We start from the raw sequence: 22860 nt of genomic DNA, 5'->3' as shown, positions 1-22860 counted from the left end.
AAATTAAAAATGAAACGAGAAAGCCTCGATGACGTATGTGGCCAACAAATGCGAATTCCGGAGGACGCATCCTTCCAAACGAGACACAGTAGGGTAGAGTGGGGGAAAACGCCCCCATTAAGGAAAATGTGACATTAATGTGAAACAAAACATAAATGTAACTAGAATTGCCATCCCAGTTTTGAGTGACTATGACAGGAGTTATTCACCAAATAATAAAATTGCTCAGCCTTCATAATTAATTAATATTTTGACTGAAAATATTTTTGTACAAAGGGGCGTTTTGCCCAGCGGTGAGGTAAAATGCCCCCTTTCTTACCAACCATTTTGCTTCATAGATCAACAGCAAAATGATCAGACTATAGTTTTCAATCTCTAAAAGTAAAGTCTGTATAAGCACCATGGTTACTTTTTCTCTTATATGTCCGCATCTATAAGGAGAGAAAAAAATATAGGCTATATCAGGTTGAAATTTCTACACTAGGCCTATATGGGGTTGATAATTGATTTATTTGTTCACCACTATCATCAAGACAAACATAAAACCCTAAATAAATATTAAACTTATAAATTAGTATATATGTAGTGAAATATATTCAATAAATGTATTAAAAGCCACTATATTTTATCATTGGGTCACCTAACCACCTTCCATCAGTGAGCTAACTGTGCTAGCAAGCTAGCTAGCTTATGTTCACTTGAGGTAATTTGTTCATGTTTTGTTCAAATATATTGATTTTACCACCAAGTTATACTGCATTAAGTGTAAAACAAAGGTGTTGATAGACAGAAATACACTCACCTAAAGGATTATTAGGAACACCATACTAATACTGTGTTTGACCCCCTTTCGTCTTCAGAACTGCCTTAATTATACGTGGCACTGATTCAACAAGGTGCTGAAAGCATTCTTTAGAAATGTTGGCCCATATTGATAGATTAGCATCTTGCAGTTGATGGAGATTTGTGGGATGCACATCCAGGGCACGAAGCTCCCGTTCCACCAAATCCCAAAGATGCTCTATTGGGTTGAGATCTGGTGACTGTGGGGGCCATTTTAGTACAGTGAACTCATTGTCATGTTCAAGAAACCAATTTGAAATGATTCGAGCTTTGTGACATGGTGCATTATCCTGCTGGAAGTAGCCATCAGAGGATGGGTACATGGTGGCCATAAAGGGATGGACATGGTCAGAAAGACCGTGGTATTTAAACAATGCCCAATTGGCACTAAGGGGCCTAAAGTGTGCCAAGAAAACATCCCCCACACCATTACACCACCACCACCAGCCTGCACAGTGGTAACAAGGCATGATGGATCCATGTTCTCATTCTGTTTACGCCAAATTCTGACTCTACCATCTGAATGTCTCAACAGAAATCGAGACTCATCAGACCAGGCAACATTTTTCCAGTCTTCAACTGTCCAATTTTGGTGAGCTCTTGCAAATTGTAGCCTCTTTTTCCTATTTGTAGTGGAGATGAGTGGTACCCGGTGGGGTCTTCTGCTGTTGTAGCCCATCCGCCTCAAGGTTGTGCATGTTGTGGCTTCACAAATGCTTTGCTGCATACCTCGGTTGTAACGAGTGGTTATTTCAGGCAAAGTTGCTCTTCTATCAGCTTGAATCAGTCGGCCCATTCTCCTCTGACCTCTAGCATCAACAAGGCATTTTTAGCCCACAGGACTGCCGCATACTGGATGTTTTTCCTTTTCACACCATTCTTTGTAAACCCTAGAAATGGTTGTGCGTGAAAATCCCAGTAACTGAGCAGATTGTGAAATACTCAGACCGGCCCGTCTGGCACCAACAACCATGCCACGCTCAAAATTGCTTAAATCACCTTTCTTTCCCATTCTGACATTCAGTTTGGAGTTCAGGAGATTGTCTTGACCAGGACCACACCCCTAAATGCATTGAAGCAACTGCCATGTGATTGGTTGATTAGATAATTGCATTAATGAGAAATTGAACAGGTCTTCCTAATAATCCTTTAGGTGAGTGTATGTTATTATAGTATATATATAATATAAACCATCATCATTGAGTATATTTCAAATAATAATAAAATTAATTATGTCTTTGATTTTACTTATTTTGGCAATAAAAGTTAAATATCCCCACTGACCAAAAAGTAAACATCCATATTGACCGACCACCCCCTGTATCTGCATGAAATGGTTTGGTCCTGCTTTAGCGCACTCATCAGCGAATGACGGTGTTTAGTTGCAGACAGTTAGTCGATGCGCCAGAAACACAGATTACAACGTTGAATAGTATAAGAAAATCTGGTTTTCAAAAAAGGAAAGAGAGAAAAGAGAGAGAGGAAAGACAAAGGAAAGAGTGTCAATCTGTAACCCAGTTTTTCACCAAGAAAGGTGGGTAGCCTTTAGTCTGTGAGTGGTATTAACCTGTTGTCCATAGAGACAGTGCGTATTTAGGCCACGGAACAATCCAACCGTCTCCATTGACTTTGCATTACGAGAGACTGCCTCCTTGTCATTTATGACTTATAACAAAAAACAAAACAATGTCTAAAAGCTGCTGTGTGACAAGTTATACAGCAAACAAGCTAAATAACCCAGAAATAATTTTTTATAAGCTGTCGACACCAAAAAACGGTTTGTTTCAGGACATAAAAGGAGACAGAGCGCAACTAGTTCCCGAACTACTCTGAGAACTACGTCCACTGGAACACGACATGATATTGTAAACAGAAAAAAGAAAAAAAAAAACATTCATAATTTTAACCATGTCGTTTGCTTATTTCACCACCCTATGTGAACCTGAGAGGAGGAGATATATTCAATTTACCCATTCTTCCTTCTGATGCTTCAAGTCTTATTGCCTGAATCTACTTTTGTCTCCTTAAAGGCTGGCTTTTACGGTTCTGAAGCTTATAAAAATGTATTTCTGGGTTTAGTTAGGCATTTTCTGTCTTTTGTTATATGTCATAAATGACAAGGAGGCAGCCTCTCGCAATGCAAAGTCAACGGAGACGGTTGGATCGTCTTCCCACCCGGTGGGCGTGGTCTTCAGATTATGACGCGTTGCGCTCAGTCTCTGTAGTGAAATAAACTAGCTAGCTAAAAAAAAAAAAAAAAAAAAGTTAGCAAGCTGCAGGTGTTGGCCTACATTTCATCAACATTTAATCAGTGCAGGGAAACTTTTAGCAAGATATTCATATTAAATCATTGTCCATGCCCCTTTTAGCAGACTTAACAACAGATGAGTCAGCAGCACCCCTGTCTCCCCATAACTGTACCCCTCCCTGTCCCTGTGAAGAAGGTGAGCAACATCGTGTAAATGACTTAGCATCATTCCAGGGAGTCTGTCACTGACGTGCGGTCTGGGTAGGCAAACTAGGCACTGCCTACCCTGCCAAAATTCAAAAATAAAATGTTTATTAAATAATAAACTTGTATTTATATTTTTACTTTTTATTCTTGTGATTTATATATGCAATATGTGTGATATACATCCTGATTTGTACATTTCTTTTTTATGCCGCGCTTGTGCGTAACGTGCACTGTTTACGCGCTTGTGTGTGTGTGTGTGTGTGAGAGAGAGAGAGAGAGAGAGAGAGAGAGAGAGAGAGAGAGAGAGAGAGAGAGAGAGAGAGAGAGAGAGAGAGAGAGAGAGAGAGAGAGAGAGAGAGAGAATACACTATATACATCCTGATTTGTACATTTCTTGATATGCCGCGCTTGTGCGTAACGTTCACTGTTATTACGTATATTAGCTTAAACAATACATCAGGTAATCTGGCTTTCATAACTCAGTGCCTAGCCTCTTTAAGACATTACCGCACGTCACTGGAGTCTGTGTGGGGTTCTCTGTCTCTCTTGCTCTTTTTACCATAACAAAAAAGAAAATGAAATATTTATTAATGACAGAAATCAAACACAAATTATTTTCTCACATAATGACCATTATGAAATAAATAAAAAAAACAACCTCCTGTCTGTACTGGATGCAGTTAGAAACAATGAGTAGCTTACCTCAACCTGCATGTAAGTTACAGACAATATTAAAATAATCCAGTTTGATGTGTAAATTTAGACTGAATTTTGGCCGTTAAATGACATCTATAGATACAGACTTTATTATTCCCATCATGAAGGGCAGTTTATTTGAGAAGCTTGCACACACACACATTCTGGAGGGAGGTCGGGCAGAAGGGGCCCAATTAGATTTTTTTGTCATGGGGCCCAAAATTCCTTGCGGCACCCCTGAGCGTAGGGGGCGTTTTACTCCACAAGATATGACCTTTTTTTTTTTTTTTTTTAAATTCTTTTTTAAATATAATTATATTCCTTATAAATAACATTTGCTCTCAAACTACATACTTCACTATTCATCTGTCATACATCACTGTGATATCCTGCAGAACAATATTATCTTAAACACTTTACTAATATCTGAAAATTATATCACTTTCCACGTAATCCTCTTCTCTTCAAATACGTCGCTGGTGTCAGCTTCTGCATGGAGATTTGTATATCCCTGTTGTCAACGTAGTGCATAGAAACAGTAAAAATGTATCATGACTCCCTCTACTGGTTATTTTGGGAAAAACAGGTGGGGGCGTTTTACCCCACCTACCCCAAATACAAACTACAACAAATAAATAAAAGGGCATCACAAACATATATAAAATTAATTAAACAATTACGTTTTTTTTTAATTACAAATATCAATGATTTTATAAATAACAATTGCTGTTAGGAAATCATATTTTCTAAAACAATAGGATTTTTTCTCTTTTTGTACTGTCTTTTTCATATTAATTTAGTAAAACTGTTGTGATATCCAGGACTGAATTAATTTCCATTTCTCAGAAACTACGACATTTCATGCCAAAAGGAAGTTTAACAAGGACATTCAAAAAATAAATGGACAATATATTGGCCTATAGGGAACATAGTTTCTCTTAAGCCTGTACACAATGAACAACTGTAATCTATATCAGAGACAATGTAGTCTAGATAGACTTTGCTATATCCAAATGAAAGCGTGTTTCTTATAAAGGACATATTCTGAGAGTAATTTTGAAGGATACCTCTTTAGATTTATTTGTTACACAGTAGCGATAAAAACTCCCCAAATATTTTCCACAACTAATATTTCTACCCCTCCATTGTTTTAAACCTCTGATATTTCCTGAGAGATCTTTACGCCATCTAATGGTTATAACTTGTTTTGTTTAAATACGGATTAGTATTACATTGGGTTGCATATAAATGAGACACGAATGATTTATGTATTATTAATAGAACATTATTAATCATTCAAAATCAAATAAAAACACAAATTAACGATCTTATTTGTTTTGAATACTTCGTTATCTGCAATAATTCAAGTTTCCCTTTAGTCGTTAAGAATTAAGATGTATTTTTAACCGTTTTGTGTTATTAAAACATATTTCCCATTCCAATAAGTGTTTTTAAAGAATATTTAATGTCCCGCCCCCACACAGCGGAGCATCCGTCAATCTTCGTGCGGGCCATCATCATCATCATCATCATCATCATCATCATCATCAGTGCGCATTCTGTCCTCTGGAGCAGCAACGGAACACTGCGGGCTTACGACACAAAAACAAACCCAATCTAACGTCGGTGCTTTCTGCTCAGACAGCTCGACAAGATGAACACATACTTTAGCCGCTTTCACCCTGTCATCGCCGGCTGTGTGCTGGTCGGTTTGGTTCTGGCTTTGGAAGATGGCACGGATCACCCGGTTGTCGGAGCTCCGGGATCCCCGGTCCGTCTGTCGGAATCAGACCCGGCGGTTCTGAAAGCAGTTAAATTTGCTGAAGAGCGGTACAATATGGGGTCCAATGCGATGCACGTACGCCGTGTCAGCAAGATCCTTTCGGCCAGCAAACAGGTAGAATTATAAATATAATAATTTTAAAATGTATTATGTAATGTATATACACTGTTTAACAGGTCCAATACCATCGGTATAGTTGTTCATGTTTGATTTGCATTTATTATTATTATCATCATCATCATTTTCGTGATTGCTGTATTGGACATGGGTTTTATTATAAGTTGTTTTTACCGCAGTTCATGTAATTAGACGTAAACAAAGGCCAGGCGCGCGTGAGTAGAGGCCCCACATACATAACAGTGCCGAATCATTCAGTGCAACACTGCGCGCTGTTTGCGCAGTTTTAACTCATGATTCTAGAACAGTTTATGTAAATGTCATTAAAAGACCGCAGTTGTACGAATAACATCCGAATAAATACGTGTAGTCTGTAATATAAATGTGTAACAAATTTGTTATAGATTGTTTTTATTTTGATCATTGTTATGACGCAATCATTATTTCCCTATTGGAAAAATAGTGATCTTCTGTTTTCTGTGTTTCTGCAGCTGGTGAAAGGTGTAAGGTACAGTATTATGGTGGAGATTGGAAGCACGCAGTGTAAGAAATCTGTAGCGCTGAGTGCTGTGGATACCTGTGAGTTTTTCCCTGAGCCTCACAAACAGAAGGTGAGTTGCACTTACAGACTAAATATCAATAATATAATATAGCATGATAAACATTACTTGGTGTTTTATAATGGCAAAACTGCTGTCAGGAAACCATCCAATGTTAAACTCCTTTAAAACAAACAATAATACATACTTCAAGGCTGAACTACAGAAAATGTTTTGGATAAAACCAAAATCACTCAGACATGTGCCAGAAGTCATTTGACCACAATTATGTATGTAACCTCGGTTCCCTGAGTAAGGGAACGAGAAATGCAATACTAGAAAATCACTTGCCATTATATGAAACACAGTTGAAAGCTATTTGGTTAGTTAAATGAAGCTTATCGTTGTCTTTGTGTTTGTTTTTGAGTTGCCACAGTGTGCAATAAATAGACTGGCATGTCTTAAGGTCAATGTTTGGTCAAAAATGGCAAAAAACAACAGCTTTCTGTAGAAACTCATCAGTCAATCATTGTTTTGAGGAATGAAAGCTACACAATTCTTGAAATTGCCGTAAAACTGAAGATTTCATATAAAAGTATACACTACAGTCTTCAAAGACAAAGGACAACTGGCTCTAACAAGGACAGAAAGAGATGTGGAAGACCAGATGTACAACTAAACAAGAGGATAAGTACATCAGAGTCTCTAGTTTGAGAAATAGACACCTCACATGTCCTCAGCTGACAGCTTCATTGAATTCTACCCGCTCAACACCAGTTTCATGTACAACAGTAAAGAGAAGACTCAGGTGTGCAGGCCTTATGGGAAGAATTACAATGAAAAAACACTACTCGCCCGACAAGACAGTCACATCTATGGGAAGTGCTAGAGGAAGTGTGGGTGAAATGTCACCTGAATATCTGGACAAACTGACAGCTAGAATGCAACGATCTGTAATGCTGCATGTGAAGGATTTTTTGATGAGAACTCGAAGTTCTGACGTCTTTTTTATTTTCAAATTGGAACTGTAATTTTTCACTTTTAATGTCCTGACTATACATTGTGATCAGCTGAATGTCACTTTGGTGAATAAATGTACCAATTTCTTTCCATAAGAGCAAAATTGGTACATTATTCCAAACTTTTGGCTGCCAGTGTGTATATATACTGTATACACACACAATATCAACAATAGCTTATAAGGAAACAAAACTCCTGCCGAAGCGATGTGGGGAATCAGGATGCTGAAGTGGCCCATTCACCAGCGAAGCGTCAAGTGGTGAGGCGGAAAAATTGTATGCCAGAGCTCTGCAGGGGAGCGGAGAGTCTTCTTGTTGCCGTGAAGATCCCGCCTACTGACTCGTGACTATTTTGACAGTGAAGTACTATAAGGCTTTTAGGCGAGAGATGAATTGCTGTCTTGAAGGCGAAAATTCAGAGAAATGGTGTTTATGTCCCGCTTTTATAATGGACAGCTTTGTGCCTAAAAGGCCGGGCTTAAACACCATAGCCAATCCTGGCATAATTGTAGGAAGGTTTCAACTAGGTTGTGTAGAAGGACACTCCCCATAAGCATCAGCTTAAGTCAGGGGTTCTCAACTGGTCCCACCCTGGGACCCACAATTTCCCATGGTCATTAAGTCGCGACCCACTTTTTTAGAATTCAACCAACAAAATTTATTTTTCAAAAATAACTGTTGAAAACACTCATACATCATCTTTTTAAAAACATAACCCTACATACATAATAAGTAACTGGACCCTGACAACCGCATGTACAAAAGTTAATTAAATAAATAAGGCCACATAACAAGATATTTTTACTCTATTCAGAGCAAATTAATAAGAAACTAAGGAGGACCATGACAACTGCATGTACAAAAGTGAATAAAATCAATGTCAAAATCACTCAAAATAAAGTTTTCACCTAACCAGGTCATTTGTGGAAGTTAATGAGACAATTGGGGATGTGCTTTACTCTTGATAAGAGTTTCAAAGTCTGGGGTGACAGTAGACAGAGCTACTCTCAGATCATGCTCAGTGTCCAACCTGTTTCTCTGCTTTGACTTGAGCTGGACCAAGGTAGAGAAGCCACTTTCACACAAATAGGTTGTGCTGAATGGTAAGATTGTTTTGATTGCTAAAGTGGCGAGGGATGGATACTCAGTCATCACATTGCTGCACCAGAAGTGGGAAAGGCTTACCTCACCAAATCTCTTTTTCAGCGTCAGGTCACATGACAGGTCCACCAGCTGATGCTCTTCGCTGCTTGGCAACGTGATGTTTTCCACACTGATACCGAAGGGGTCGCGTATCCAGTCCATGGTTGTTTGTTTCTCTGGGAAGTAGTCGTCAAACCGAGCTTGAAGTTTAGTGCGATGCGCCCTTAAAGTTTGTTTCAAGATATTTTTGGCCGCACTGTCCAGTGTGTGTTGGGAAACATGTCCAGTCTGTCTTTGGATAAATGATTTAGCCACAGTGAGATCTTTTTCTTGAACGCAGCAATTTTGTCTGACTGTTCAAATATATTGTGTCCTCTCCCTTGCATCGATACATTTAATGTGTTGAGGTGCTCAAAAATATCAGCAAGATATGCAACTCGTGCGAGCCACATTTCGTTGTCAAACAGTTCTGTTAGTCTCTGAGAGGAATGTGGCGATTGTCAAAACAACGTAAAGACAGGATGGTTACCATGGCTACCATAGTAAACTACCGCACGTCTCTGATGAATGCCTGTCAAAATAAACCTTTTTTCAAAATAAAAGACCAATCAAACATGAGACGCACATTACATTTTTTTTTTTTTTTTTTACCAGCTTACCGAGACCCACCCAAAACAGGTCTGCGACCCACTTTTGGGTCGCGACCCACCAGTTGAGAACCCCTGGCTTAAGTGACGCAATGTCATATGTCGTATTGAATCGTAATGGAACCCTAAGATCAGGTGTAAATCCAGTAAATTTAAAGGAATATTTTGGTTCAATACAAGTCAAGCTCAATCGAGAGTATTTGTGGCATAATGTTGATTACCACAAAATTTTATTTTGACACCCCTCCCTCATTGTCTTTTAAAAAAAGAAGCAAAAATCGAGGTTACAGTAAGGCAGTATTGGTGAATGGGACACATTTTTTGAAGATTAAAAGGCAGAAATGTGAAACTTATAATTTGATAAAAGCACTGATTTAAAACTGATTTATTTGAGCTGTAAAGTTGTAGATTTGCGGCAGACTACTGTTCTAGGTGGATGAATTTCTAGTTATTTGTAATCAATGTTACATTGTCATGGCAACAAGGTTGTAAAATTGGATATAACTTTACATTAAAAAGGTTTGTAAGCAGTTTTATTATACTGAAACCATGTTAACATCCATATTGTTTATGTGTTGTATCTATACTTTTGAAACAGTGTGTATTTTAACATTTACTGATTGGCCCCATTCACTTCCATTGTAAAGGCCCAGGTATACTTCGTTTTTGCGTGTTCTGGATCGGATCACGCACCAGCCATTATTTATTGATTTTTTTTTAAAGGTGTTGGAAATAATTTTTGTGGTAATTGACATTATAATACATGCTGTTGATTGAGCGTAACTTGTATTGAACCTGCAATATTCCTTTTAAAGGGACCATCTCTGTTAGGATGTATTTTAATGTATGCATGCTTAATAGAATCTCACAGCCCTGTTCACATTGTCCCCCACAGACGGAAGTGTGTTTGTTTGAGGTTTGGGACATTCCCTGGGAAAGTAAATCCACACTTCTTAAACAGAAGTGTCAGCCTGCAGGTCAGTACCAGGGTGAAACTGTGTACAATATGGACTGATACACCAGGGAACATTGGAACACAGGTTGATCTAGTCCAAATCATATTCACTTAATGTTCCTGTAACTTAGCTGGAGAGCACTCCCAGGGAACACACATACTGATAAAATGTATACCTTAAGTATAAAATGGATAAGTTGGTTGAATATATATAAATGCCAATATTCTTCACATAAGAGACATACACAATCAGTTCCTTTCTGAATTAATGTTGTAAGACAGGATGTAGTGTGATTCTGATCAACTGTGTTACCTTGATATTGTTTATGCCTTAGTTTCCAAGGAGCCCAAAAAGGTTGCGGCTGTACCCTTAGCCCATGGCAAACCTTTGAAGGTATGGATAGGTGTGCAATGTTGTAAAATATTGATAAAAGAGAATACAATTTTTTAAAGCATTTCCTGTGTCAACATAATTTTGTTCATTTTTCAGGAATCTGTAGAGCTTTTGACCCAGTTCAAAAACTTTATGATCACATATAACCGAACCTATAGCTCCCAAGAGGGTAAGACATGTAATATATGTTGTATCACTATGAATATATTTTGTATGACAATAAGTGGTCACACCCTTACATTATTGTTCATGCTACAGTGTAATGACTTAAGTAATGAGTAATACTAAATACCAACGTGTTTATTATGTAGTTCTGTTATGGAACAGACTATAAAAATGTATTGTTATTGCTAGGGATGCACCTATACCACTTTTTTTTAGTCTACTGGATAGTGTAGCAGGTATCGGATCGGTGTCATCCCTAGTTATTACTATTCCAGTTCTTTATATTAATGTGCAATAAGTTACCATTACTTGTATGTAGTGTTACCAAACAGGGTATGTACTCTGAAAATTTATTTATGTGTAATGTGCATACAGAATGACAAAGCCCTACTTTAACCACTGACATACTAAAACTCCACAGAGGCTGAGAAGCGTCTGCGCATTTTCCAGGAGAATATGAAAACAGCACAAACGCTGCAGTCTCTGGAACAGGGGTCAGCTGAGTACGGGGTCACCAAGTTCAGTGACCTCACAGGTATATTTTTGGATTTGTTTAGAATATTATTATTTATTACGGAAGGCATAATTTACTGTCAGCTGGCCACAATGGCAAAATAAACCCATATAAGGTGATTTGGTCTTGTATCTTGTATAAATTAAATAAATATTCATTAAATATTGATTTTAAATTGATTTATTTGAGAACAAAGGGACCATGGAGTGATATGAGAGACATGAAACTAGCACATCTATGTACTAACCCATTGCAAGTTTGAAAACTGGAGGCCAATCAGTCTAATATGTGGTGATTATAAGATTAAATCAATGAAGCTAATCTCCATCTTGTGTGTGTGTTTAGAGGATGAGTTCCGAATGATGTACCTGAACCCAATGCTGAGTCAGTGGAGCTTGCAGAAGAACATGAAGCTGGCGACTCCTACCAGTAAAGCTGCTCCTGACAGCTGGGACTGGAGGGACCATGGTTTGGTCAGCCCTGTGAAGAATCAGGTGTGAGAGCTTAAATCTTCATTTTAAATAAACTTCTTCAGAATCAATTTGGAGGATTCACGAAGTAAAAAATGTTCAGCCTTTCGATGATATTTATGTATTTGCTCTAAATGCGGTAAAACATTTTTTGTCAGCTAGAGGAGAGATCAGATCCACCATTGTTTCCAATTAGATTGATTAAATGCATGTTTTAAATAAATGTATCTCAAATTAACACAATAAAGAATTATATTGAATCTTTTTCATTTATGCACCAATTTAACATCAATACAGATTCAAGGAAATTAATTTAATACTCTTGTCTTAACGTTCTCATACTCACGAGTAGCGAGACAAGGAAGCATTTGCAAAAATACTTGAATGACTTGGTTATTAGGAAACTAAATGGCCAAATAATAACAACATTTAAATCATTGCAAATGTAGTGTAAATAATAAAGTCAATAAATAAATCTAAGTGAATCAGTAAAATATGAATGCTTGGAATGGTTCTGTCTTTGAATGGAGTCAGCAAATTAATTGTCTGTTGCAGGGCATGTGTGGCTCTTGCTGGGCATTCTCCGTGACTGGAAACATCGAGGGACAATGGTTTAAGAAGACTGGACAGCTACTGTCCCTCTCAGAGCAGGGTAAATATAAACTAGATTTGTATAATTTCTGAAGAAAATGTGAGTGGTGCTTCCCCATACGAAACTCACAGCCACAAAGCTAGGGCGTTGTGGGTTGCTGCAAGGATGTTCTAGGTTGTTGTTCACAAGTCAAAAGAGCCCACACCAAGTCTCTACGATATTCCCCCCTAGCCCATTTCAAAGAATTTACATCTGATCACTTAGAAAATAGCACACCTCAGGCCACACGATTTGAGATTTCATTTATTGCTATATCTCAGCAGTGCTGGAAATGTTTTTTAAGTAACATTTACGGGGGTTTGTCCAAAAAGTATGAGCAATAGTAGTAGTGATGCTTGACTTAACAGGCACCACTAATAACATGAACATTAAATGTTAAATATTGCTATAAATGTTATTCTCTATTTCATGATATGGCAGGTCATACAAAAATTATTTTTGTTTGCTCACATTTTTACATCACAGAATTAGTGGACTGTGACAATCTGGACCAAGCATGTGGAGGTGGACTGCCTTCTAATGCTTATGAAGCCATCGAGAAGCTTGGTAAGACACAAGAGAGTGAAGTTCATTACCTAGGATGAGAGTGAAGTTCATTACCAAAATATAATGAGATTAACATGAGGAATATGCAAGTGTAAACATCAGCAGCCAGTTACAAAAAAGCCCTTAAGTTAAGAAAACTCTTAGACAATACACTTACTATTATAACTAGGGCTGTTGATCTAGTGCAATTAATTGTATTGTATTCAAATTGTATTAAAAAATGAATACAACTAATCATGCCCTGGACTATAATAAGAAATATTCCCACCATCGGAGCAATTCAAGCTTGAAGTACCACCTTCATGATTTTAAATGTCTTAGTCAGCAGGGGGCAATTAGTCTCGTGTAGCCAGACCTTTGACTTAAATGGAAAAAGATCTATAAGATCTAAAGATCTATAGCAGCTTACATGGGCAAAGAACCACCCAGTTGGACAGGAAAAGCCCTCTAAATGACAAGTAAAGCGATCAATCATAGTCAATAAGTGCTGTTTAGGTGTGGGGTTATCCAAGAAATACACAGGAAAATAGTGGAAAATGTGTTGAGTCTATGTACAGCACAGAAAACCTCATCAATAGCCACTATTCTATCAGGTCAGTGCGAGCCAGGGCTATCAACTGGCCAGCCGGGGCCAAAAGCCTCATACCTCGAGCTGCAAAACCAAAATCGATCTGCGTTCCCACCATCAAGCCAATAGCCCTGAATATCCTAAATCCCACCCTTAATAAGCTGCACTGGTGCCAACGTCACACATCCTGCCTATTTTAAAAGCAAGAGGGAAGCTCAAGCTGAGGTATCATGTTATCTAGTTATATAAAATATTGAGTTTATATAATTTGTAAACATTAGCTAGCTAACAAGATAAGTTAGCATTGACAACTCACTGACTGTATCTGCCATGGTGTCCAGAGTGGTCTCTCCACTAACAGCGGGATGATGTCCCAGCACACAGTCCATGATCTCGAATAATGGAAAGTTCTTTCTTTGGGCACCGCTTTGTGCATAGTCCGTTTTAACGGATTTGTACTGTGCCTGAAATTGTTTTTTTTCTGAACCTGTACCGCTGTGTGCTGGATACACAACCTGGCAGGTTCGGTGAACTCCTTTGACATTGACCCCGCCTCACTCTCCAGTTGGCCTTGTTTGGCCAAGGGTAATCGTCAGGCCAAAGCCCTTTGGCCCCGAGAAAGCACAGAGGAGGCATGATAAAGTCCCGGAAGTGACAGTGGGAACACAAATTGCACACCCTCATTTGGCCTGACAGTGGAAAGGTGGAGTATTTCACAGTAAACAAAGCAAAATATGCAGTTATGCTTGTGGATATCCACTTTACTTTCTGCTACATGCCTTAAATGAAACTCTTTATAACTTATACTTATTGTGAAGAAACATAATACTGTTTCCAGGCAGACCAATGAAAGTTCTGTGTGCATTTACTCACAGAAGTTCCATCAAACCAGCCAATAAGATTATCTCTGAGTGATTAGAGAATGCGTTTTCCAATTTTGTGTGCTATGTGCATCAGACAGTTAGACAACGGACTGTGGGTGGTCTGAGGCTGAGACTAGGGGGCAGTGAGTGCAACTCCAGCTGTACAGACAACAAACTGCACTCTAAGCAGCAGACAGCTGAAGAAGAGGACGTGTTCTTGCTTTTAAAGAACTGGATGGAGTGCAACTCCAAATGGAGTCTCGAGGCGTGTTTTTCTAAGTTTTAAACTGCTTAAATTGACAGTGTCCTAAAAACGCTGTTTATGACGCAAAGCGACCAAAGTGAGATCCTCCAAAATCATTAGTCTGAATGTGTATATAGACACATCCTTAGAAAAGCCCTTGTAATAAGTCTAGTTCAGGCTGATTGATGGAATTCAATTGTAAAATGGATTTCTGTGGACTGTAGGCCAATGATAGGCTAGTGTTCAATGATACGAAAATAATATATTGCCTTCTAAAGCCACTTTTTGTATTTTCTAATCAAACTTTGCATGTCTACCACAATAATGCAATGATCTGAATTATTATATATATTATATCTACAATTATTTCAATATAATTATGTAATCCTTATATATTGCATCATTTTTATTTGGGGACCTTTCTCTGCAAATATTTATATTTGTGATTTATTCATTGGCATAGAATGATATGAATTCAATAAAAATATTTAATCGATTGATAACCCTAATTGTAACTACGGGCTTTCTTAACTTAAGTGTTTTCTTGCAACTGGGCACAAATACTTTCTAATCATTTTTCCATCACCCATTAAGGCGGTCTTGAGACTGAAACGGACTACAGTTACACAGGACACAAGCAGAGCTGTGATTTCTCGATTGGGAAGGTGGTCGCTTACATCAACAGCTCTGTTGAACTGCCCAACGATGAGAACCGTGAGTGAGAAAAGTGAAAATATAAGAGCCAAATTGTGTCAATAAACTCCATAATTAATATTAAATTATTAAAGTACCTAAAGATAACATTGATGATGGCAATAAGTGTGTTACCTGCACTACTAGAGAATTTAAAGCAGAAGATAAAATGTCAAATATGTATCTTTTAAAAAGATTTTCATATATATAATTGATAATTCCAGCTCATCCTGGGTTTTAGAGGGAAAATGTTTGTAACCATTCTGTCTGATATTGTAAAATGTCTTGATTGTTTCTGTGCCCTGTATCCAGAGATTGCTGCTTGGTTGGCTGAGAATGGCCCGGTGTCCGCTGCCCTCAATGCTTTTGCCATGCAGGTACACAACCAGACAAGATGGCTTCTCTTTTATTGAAGAAATATACTGTTAGCATCCAGAATAAGCTTTGAAATATGCTAAATATAAGTATAGGGCCATTCAATGATTGTTGTTGAGCTTGCACTCCAACTAATGGTCCATTTGGATTGGTTTTAGGCGACCGTCCTAATGAAAACCTATTTTATATATAGGGCTGTCACAATTATGAAATACTTAAGGATTGAAAAATTTAAGGATTGTTGATTAATTGTCATTATCTGTTACTTTTAAATTTATATGTGTAATGTTTTATCCAATATTACAACTTTATCATGTCAACAAATCCTGTAATCCCAAAATTGGCTAAAACTTTACACAGATAAGGTTAGTAAGTGATTTTATTACATGTCACTTATTTATTTCAGCATTTATATAATTCATGACAGTTCAATCCACCCAACATTATCTTTTTAAAAATGTCTGAAAAGAAACACGCTGAAGCCAAATTGTGACACGGATATGTAACATTTATAAATGTAACTTCACCCTAACAATTTAATTACTTGAATCAAACTTAACAAGATTTACTGTTTACTGCTTAATTTCTATATACATGACACATATATACAGTACATACTGTATGTGCATAATACAATGTTCCTATCAACCCATTCTTTTGTATTTTTTAAACAATCTTAAATGTTTTTTTTTTTTAAATGTTTAATTAATTTTTAAGCTTGCTCAATAATTCCACTCCTTTTATTGTAATGCATCTATTTTTCAACTCAATCCAGACTTTACTTTTCTTAAATATGCATTTTCTTTGCAAATTATAATAACTGTATCTCATGACAAACATATTTTGTAAATTTGTCAGGAATAAATGCTTGTATGGTTTGTACATAATTTGAGCAATACTGAAATACAACAAATATTTACATTTCAATATCTGTAGTTTTACAAATATATGATTTGATTGTTTTCTATAATACTTATAGCTTTTTGTTTTTTAAAGAGGTCATGAAATGCTCTTTTTTATTGTTTTAATATCTTCCCTGAGGTCCACCGATAATGTTAGTATGTTTTTTTTTTTGCATTAAAACATCATTATTTAGTAATATATGATAATTTTCCACCCTGTCTCTGGCCCTCTGTCTGAAACGCTGGGTTTTGCCCTAAGCGCCTCCTTGAAACTTTAACATAAACGCCCACTGATTGGCTAACATCGTGTTAGCTAACATCGTGCAGCCCCTCAAATGAAACTCAATCAGAAGAAAATGAATAGGCACCAAAACATTATAAAACTCTATGTCAGGGTTTACACATAACTCACCTCCAACACATTGCATCTTAATGTATTAAACTGTTCATCTCAATCACAACTGTTAACACTCATACCCTGTCTAAAGCAGACGTGAGTGTCGTGTATCGTCAAAAGCAATAAAACCAATACAATTAATGATGCTGTCTACCATGGAAGCATCTGTTGCGGTGGGTCGCGCCAGCATTAAACTGATGTCCTGTTCCATTTTGCGCCGCACACGCTGGCGCTACTACTGCCAACAACACAAATAAATGCTTTAGAACTTTCAGGTTGACAGGCCCGGTGTAAACAACCTCAAGCCGTTGCATCGCGCCAAAGGACAAGCCCGGTGTAAACAACCTCAAGCCGTTGCATTGCGCCAGCGGACAAGCCCGGTGTAAACAGAATGTCAGCACCATAAACTATCACACAGTCATGACATATAAAATATTCATGAATGAAACTGTACTCATGGTTTTGTGATCATGTCCAAGTGTTTTTAACTGTTCCATCCATCAATAACATCAATAACAGTTCCTTTGCAAAGCTTGAATTGTATTATGACTGGTATGATATGAGCCGAACATACAATCCACTTTAAAATACGCTGAAGACACATCCACATCCAATTTCCAGTATCATTCCTTCATGTTTTCATACACCAACAACTAAAAATAAGACATGTGGGTGAAAGAACGCATCCAGGACAGAGCGCTTCTCTTCTCAGAGTTGTATCTTGACACCTCGTCTTTTAAAAGTGGCCTGAGATATGTATCAAGCAGTCAAAGACATCTGTTTGTGCATGTTTATGTAGAAAAACATTAAAATCCCCATATCTCTCCTCTTAACACATGTGACTGACTGACTGAGCACCAGTGGGTGGGGCCAAGGGTGCAATGACGATTAATAGGCACTGCATATGCAGATTCCAAGTGAGCGTTTTTGCAGCTTGGTTTAAATAAATGCTCTTTTCTATTAAGGAAGTAGTTTAGTTTAAGTTCTGAAACTTACAGGATGTTTTTATAGTACTATGACATCGTATAAGTCAAAAGATCAAGGAAAATTGTATTCTTCATGTCATGACACCTTTAAGCATAAAAATTGGATAAGTAAATGTTTTATAAGCATTACCCCAAACTCCAACACAAAATGAAATATAAGGAAGAATAATTGAACAATACAAAGTATGCATTGTTTTTTCATTTAAATCATTTTTGACTTTATGCAAAAGTGCAATCGATTTTGCTACTTTCGTTTTCACTTGATTGATATCATAAACACTGCGTATATAAACCAGCAACAACCAAGAACATTTGCTATTATGCATTTCGTCCAAGCCCTTCAAAGCATTTCTATATTCATTTGAAATTCCCTTGTTTGGACTGTAAATTGCGATTGGAATTTGAAGTGCACAACAATGATCATGTAATAATCATGATAGGCTTACATATACACTATATCTGCTACTTCACACACAGAAGAATTACTGTTATTACTTGAATTGATTACTTAGTTTTATGTTTTCATTATTTCTTTAGTTCTACAGAAAGGGAGTGTCCCACCCTCTAAAGATCTTCTGCAACCCCTGGATGATTGACCACGCTGTGCTGCTTGTGGGATATGGAGAACGTGAGCTTGACTGATTTGATATTTGTCCTGTCATGTCATATAGACCATGCAATTTGCATTGTTTAAGAACACCTCTGATAGACTTGTGGATATCTTAATTACCATCTTTAAACACATACATTCCAAACTTTAGGTTAAAAACATACAGTGTATATCCATTTACATAGTACTGGAAAAACTGGTGTAACCTTACCAAACCACACTTTTCTCATTTTGATGGAGAATATTTTTGTACTTCTTTGTGCAGGAAATGGCACTCCATTCTGGGCCATCAAGAACAGCTGGGGAGAGGACTATGGGGAGCAGGTAAAAACTCACCTGAACAGTTTCAGTAATAATTTCACATGTGGAAATACAATAATTTCAATTTGTATCTCAGTCAATTGATTATGGAACACCACACATGCCATGCATCATAAAAGAGAGTTTTTAGCATGCATGAGATGGTGCACTTGTATTAAAATAAATGAGAGAAATTGGAACGCTCAATAAAGGAAGTCCCGCCTTACAGGTAGAAGAGCCAATCAACTTTTATATACAGACATCGCCTGTCAGTGAACTCAAGAACCAGCCTGAAAAATAGTGTTTTTTTTAGTGTGATCTGAGAAGCACAATTTATAAACCATTGTCCGATTTGACTGCTTATTTTAAAGATGTTCTTTGATCATAATCTTGATTTCGGTCATTCCCCATTCAAGTAGATAGGAGCTGTACTTTTATGCCTCTTGTTTTCATAGAAACTAGCTGCCCGGGAGCGTTCCCAAGATGATCGCAAAGGGACTTTACAAATGTAATTGATTAATCAAGTACTCGTTCAGCTTAAAATATTCGACTAGTAAAATCACTTGTGCCTTTGACTTCCACAGGCAGCAAATAAAACTGCTTCTCTCACCTAAATATTGCTGTTACAACTCCATGTATGACATTGTTAAAGGAATAGTTCACCAAAAACTAAATTCTGTTATTATTAAAAGTGATTGATCATTTCAGAGGAATGTTTGAGTGCAAATGTTTTTTTGTCATTTTTGAATCTAGATGTTGTTGTTCATGCATAGTACTTATTTTTAAATAAGGAAAATATTTCCAAAGGTTCATACTTGATCGCATTTTTAAAAGTTTTTGATCGTTAGAAAAATATTGTCAAGCCATACTAAAAAAAGCTTCAAAGTCGATTTGTCACATGCTCAGTTGAGATGCAGTGAAATGCAATTCTAGTGAATATTTGCAATTCTGGTTGCGTTTAGTGCAAGATATTTTGGCTGTGCTTTCTCTACCAGAAATAGTTAAATTAAACTCCATTTACACATTTTACCATGTTTAAATGTTCCATATTCAAGGTTTCCGTGGGTCCTTAAAACGTATTAATTTCAGTGTTAAAAATGGAAGGCCATAAAAAGTCTTAAATATTAAGGTATATAGTTATAACAAAAGTCTTAATTATCATTCAAAGAGGACTTAAATTCAGGGACAGTGAAACAGGAATGACCAAATGTAATTGTTAAACTGCAGAAGGCTGTGATTTAATTAAATAAATCTATTGTCTGCATGTGCTTCATGCTTCAAAGTGAAGACTGTTGTACATTCTCAAGCTCATGATACAGTGTTTCCAGCAGTTCAAAATCAGTTAATTACTGCTTATTTTTGTTTTATGACAGTGTTTATTTTACAGCTTGTATATAGCAATAAGTTGTAGATGATTCTAAGAGAGCAACTGGGAGTACTGACATTTCAAAATAAGAGCCCCCGGTGTATTTTCAACTTGTTTACAGTTAAAAGTCCTATAGATAAAAATCTTTATTTTTTCCCTCCTGGTTATTATTGGAAATTTGGTTTCTTGTAACCTCTGTATCTGTGACCATCACAGTAAGAAAATTGGTAAGAGAATTTTTAACACGTGCAATATATACATTTTAAAAACTATTGGCCGATTTATCAGTTATCGCCTTTCTTCCAACACATTGTATCAGCAAAATCCAATATGAGTTGACCTCTAATTCTTACGTGTTGATGTATTGATACATTAAACAATTTTAATATGATCTGGTGTGCACATACCATACTAATTTTATTTGTTCAAGTCTAAAAAAAAATCAAAGTTTTGTAATTTGATTTTAAAATCTGTGCAGCATCCATAATTCTGCAGATTTCCCCTAAAGTTAAAAAATGCACAAAAATAAATTAAATAATAATAACATTATTGAATGAGAATGTCTTATCACTGCACACTTTTTCTTGTCCATCTCTCGTAGGGTTACTATTACTTATACAGAGGATCCAGACTGTGTGGAATCAACAAGATGTGCTCATCTGCAATTGTGAATTAGACAAACACGCACGCACACGCACACACACACACACACACGTGCACATACATACACAGCTTGGGTACAAAAACATATCAAAAGCCCAGTCATGAACATGTGATTCAGAGATAACTTTGGTTCAGTTAGCATGTGATCTGATATGCCACACACAAAACAGTGTTATGTAAAACACACATTTTACCTCCTATTTCATTCACATAAGCTCATAGTTCTCAATAGCTCAGATATGTGAAGTATTCTTCTTGATGTCATGGTGCTTTAGTTATTAGTTCTCTCTCTGTTACATACATGCAAACATGCTGTAAACATCAATTATATTAGGATTGCTGAATTTAGGTTTTCTTTTATGGGGTAATGATTGAAGGGTATGAAAGGCATAGGAGGAGCAGTATGTACCTTATCTCAGAAACCACAGGTGCAGTGATGTTAGCAAAGAGGGACAAGATAACAGAACACTAATTTTACCATCTTACTACTACAAACAACACATTTACCTACAACAAATATGTTATTGTGATTTTGTGCTTTTAGATGAGTTCATTTGGTTAAAGAGATGGTTCCCCAAAAAATGTAAATTCTGTCATTTACTCACCCTCATGTTGTTCCAAACTTCCTAACTGACTTTCTTTCTTCCATGGAACACAAAAAGGTATGTTAGGCAGAGTGATGGTTTCAGTCACTATTCACTTTAATTGTATGGAAAAAGATGCAATGAAAGTGAATGGCGACTGACATCTTTTGTGTTCCACTGCAGAGTCATTTTTAGGTGAACTGTCCCTTTAATTACTTTGTTTTACTCTTATTAGTTTTGTTATTCAATGTTTTAATATTGAATTTATTTAATTGCAAAAAACTGCATTGATGTTGAGTCCTGCTTACTTTTAACTCTGCTGAATAGATTTGTGATTACTGATTTTAAACTTTATATTTTAACTGAGTTCATTTAAATGAGTATTATTGAGTGACTGGTCTTGGAAACCAGATTTTGCACACTATGGCTAATTTTCACAGTATACTGTGGTCATTCCGTTAACATGTTATCTTTACTCATTTTTAAATGCTTTGCTGCATGCTGAAGATGCTTAGAGTTGCAAAGCTTCAGGTTTGTTTTGTGCTAAAAAGGATTAATCTTTTAGTTGCTATGCTGTCTTATTCAAACCAGTTGAATTTTTACAATTCATTATTAAAGCTATATTGCTAAAAGCTTTGTAATTGTCATTCTAACAAATCTGCTAAATAAACTCCAAATTGGCTCTAAAGTCATGCTTGTGTTGTCATCATTGTCACTTTACACTGCACAAAAAGCCTAGAGTGAAATGAACAGCAAAAGAAAATTAAGCAAGAAGTTTGGTGTTCAGCCACGTCCACACTAAAACATTTTATTCTGAAAATGCATTGAATTCAGTTCGTTTACACCTCTCATCTAAACCAGAATGGCGTTTTTTCTCCACTGACAATGACAAGGTCACGACTTTAACCACAGTTCCCTGAAAGGAGGTAATAAAAAGGGTTACAGTCATAAACTTACCATTCCCTTTCAAGTCGGTCATTTCAATGCTGTGTCTGACGCTATGGGGAATGTATACCATCCCGCCATGCTACTGATTCACACACGCAACGATGCCCACTAGTCAGTAGGGTAGTTAAAGACACCCACAGAATCTCCTCTTAATATCATAATAAGCAGGGAGAAGTAAAATGATGAAAAGATGGATATACATGGCGATGGCGCTAACCGATTCGAGTAACGCAGCATCGCAGGATGATATAAATCACTGACATGTGTGAATATGTATTATAAAGGCACTAACCAAATTGGTGGTGAAAGTTAATTTAGGGTGACAACTGACTGTGGCTTATGGAATGAGCATGTATGAATAAGGTTGTAGTAACCAACAGAATACACCATCTAGCTCTCCTACACAGTAAGCACTTGGGAAGA

The 22860-nt window shown here is 36.9% G+C and overlaps 1 protein-coding gene across 1 annotated transcript; it reads left to right on the top strand.

Annotated features, from left to right (window-relative positions):
- Positions 1-5525: 5525 nt before the first annotated feature.
- Positions 5526-20971, top strand: LOC127659467 (cathepsin F-like). The gene is made up of 14 exons (XM_052149310.1): positions 5526-5891; positions 6386-6505; positions 10138-10219; positions 10533-10591; positions 10688-10760; positions 11178-11291; positions 11616-11764; positions 12296-12392; positions 12858-12938; positions 15208-15327; positions 15619-15683; positions 18504-18594; positions 18842-18900; positions 20844-20971. The coding sequence occupies exons 1-14, from the start codon at positions 5649-5651 to the stop codon at positions 20916-20918; spliced, it is 1428 nt and encodes a 475-aa protein (XP_052005270.1). The 5' UTR covers positions 5526-5648; the 3' UTR covers positions 20919-20971.
- Positions 20972-22860: the final 1889 nt, after the last annotated feature.

Source organism: Xyrauchen texanus, chromosome 19 (genome assembly GCF_025860055.1).
Source record: "Xyrauchen texanus isolate HMW12.3.18 chromosome 19, RBS_HiC_50CHRs, whole genome shotgun sequence".
NCBI lineage: Eukaryota > Metazoa > Chordata > Actinopteri > Cypriniformes > Catostomidae > Xyrauchen > Xyrauchen texanus.
This window is presented reverse-complemented; position numbering and strand designations above follow the sequence as displayed.

Excerpts from the sequence above, each read along its gene's own strand:
- LOC127659467 (XM_052149310.1), top strand. The coding sequence starts at position 5,649 with ATGAACACATACTTTAGCCGCTTTCACCCTGTCATCGCCGGCTGTGTG. Across the intron at positions 11,292-11,615 it reads CAAGTTCAGTGACCTCACAG|AGGATGAGTTCCGAATGATG; the intron begins GTATATTTTTGG and ends GTGTGTGTTTAG. Across the intron at positions 15,684-18,503 it reads TCAATGCTTTTGCCATGCAG|TTCTACAGAAAGGGAGTGTC; the intron begins GTACACAACCAG and ends TTATTTCTTTAG.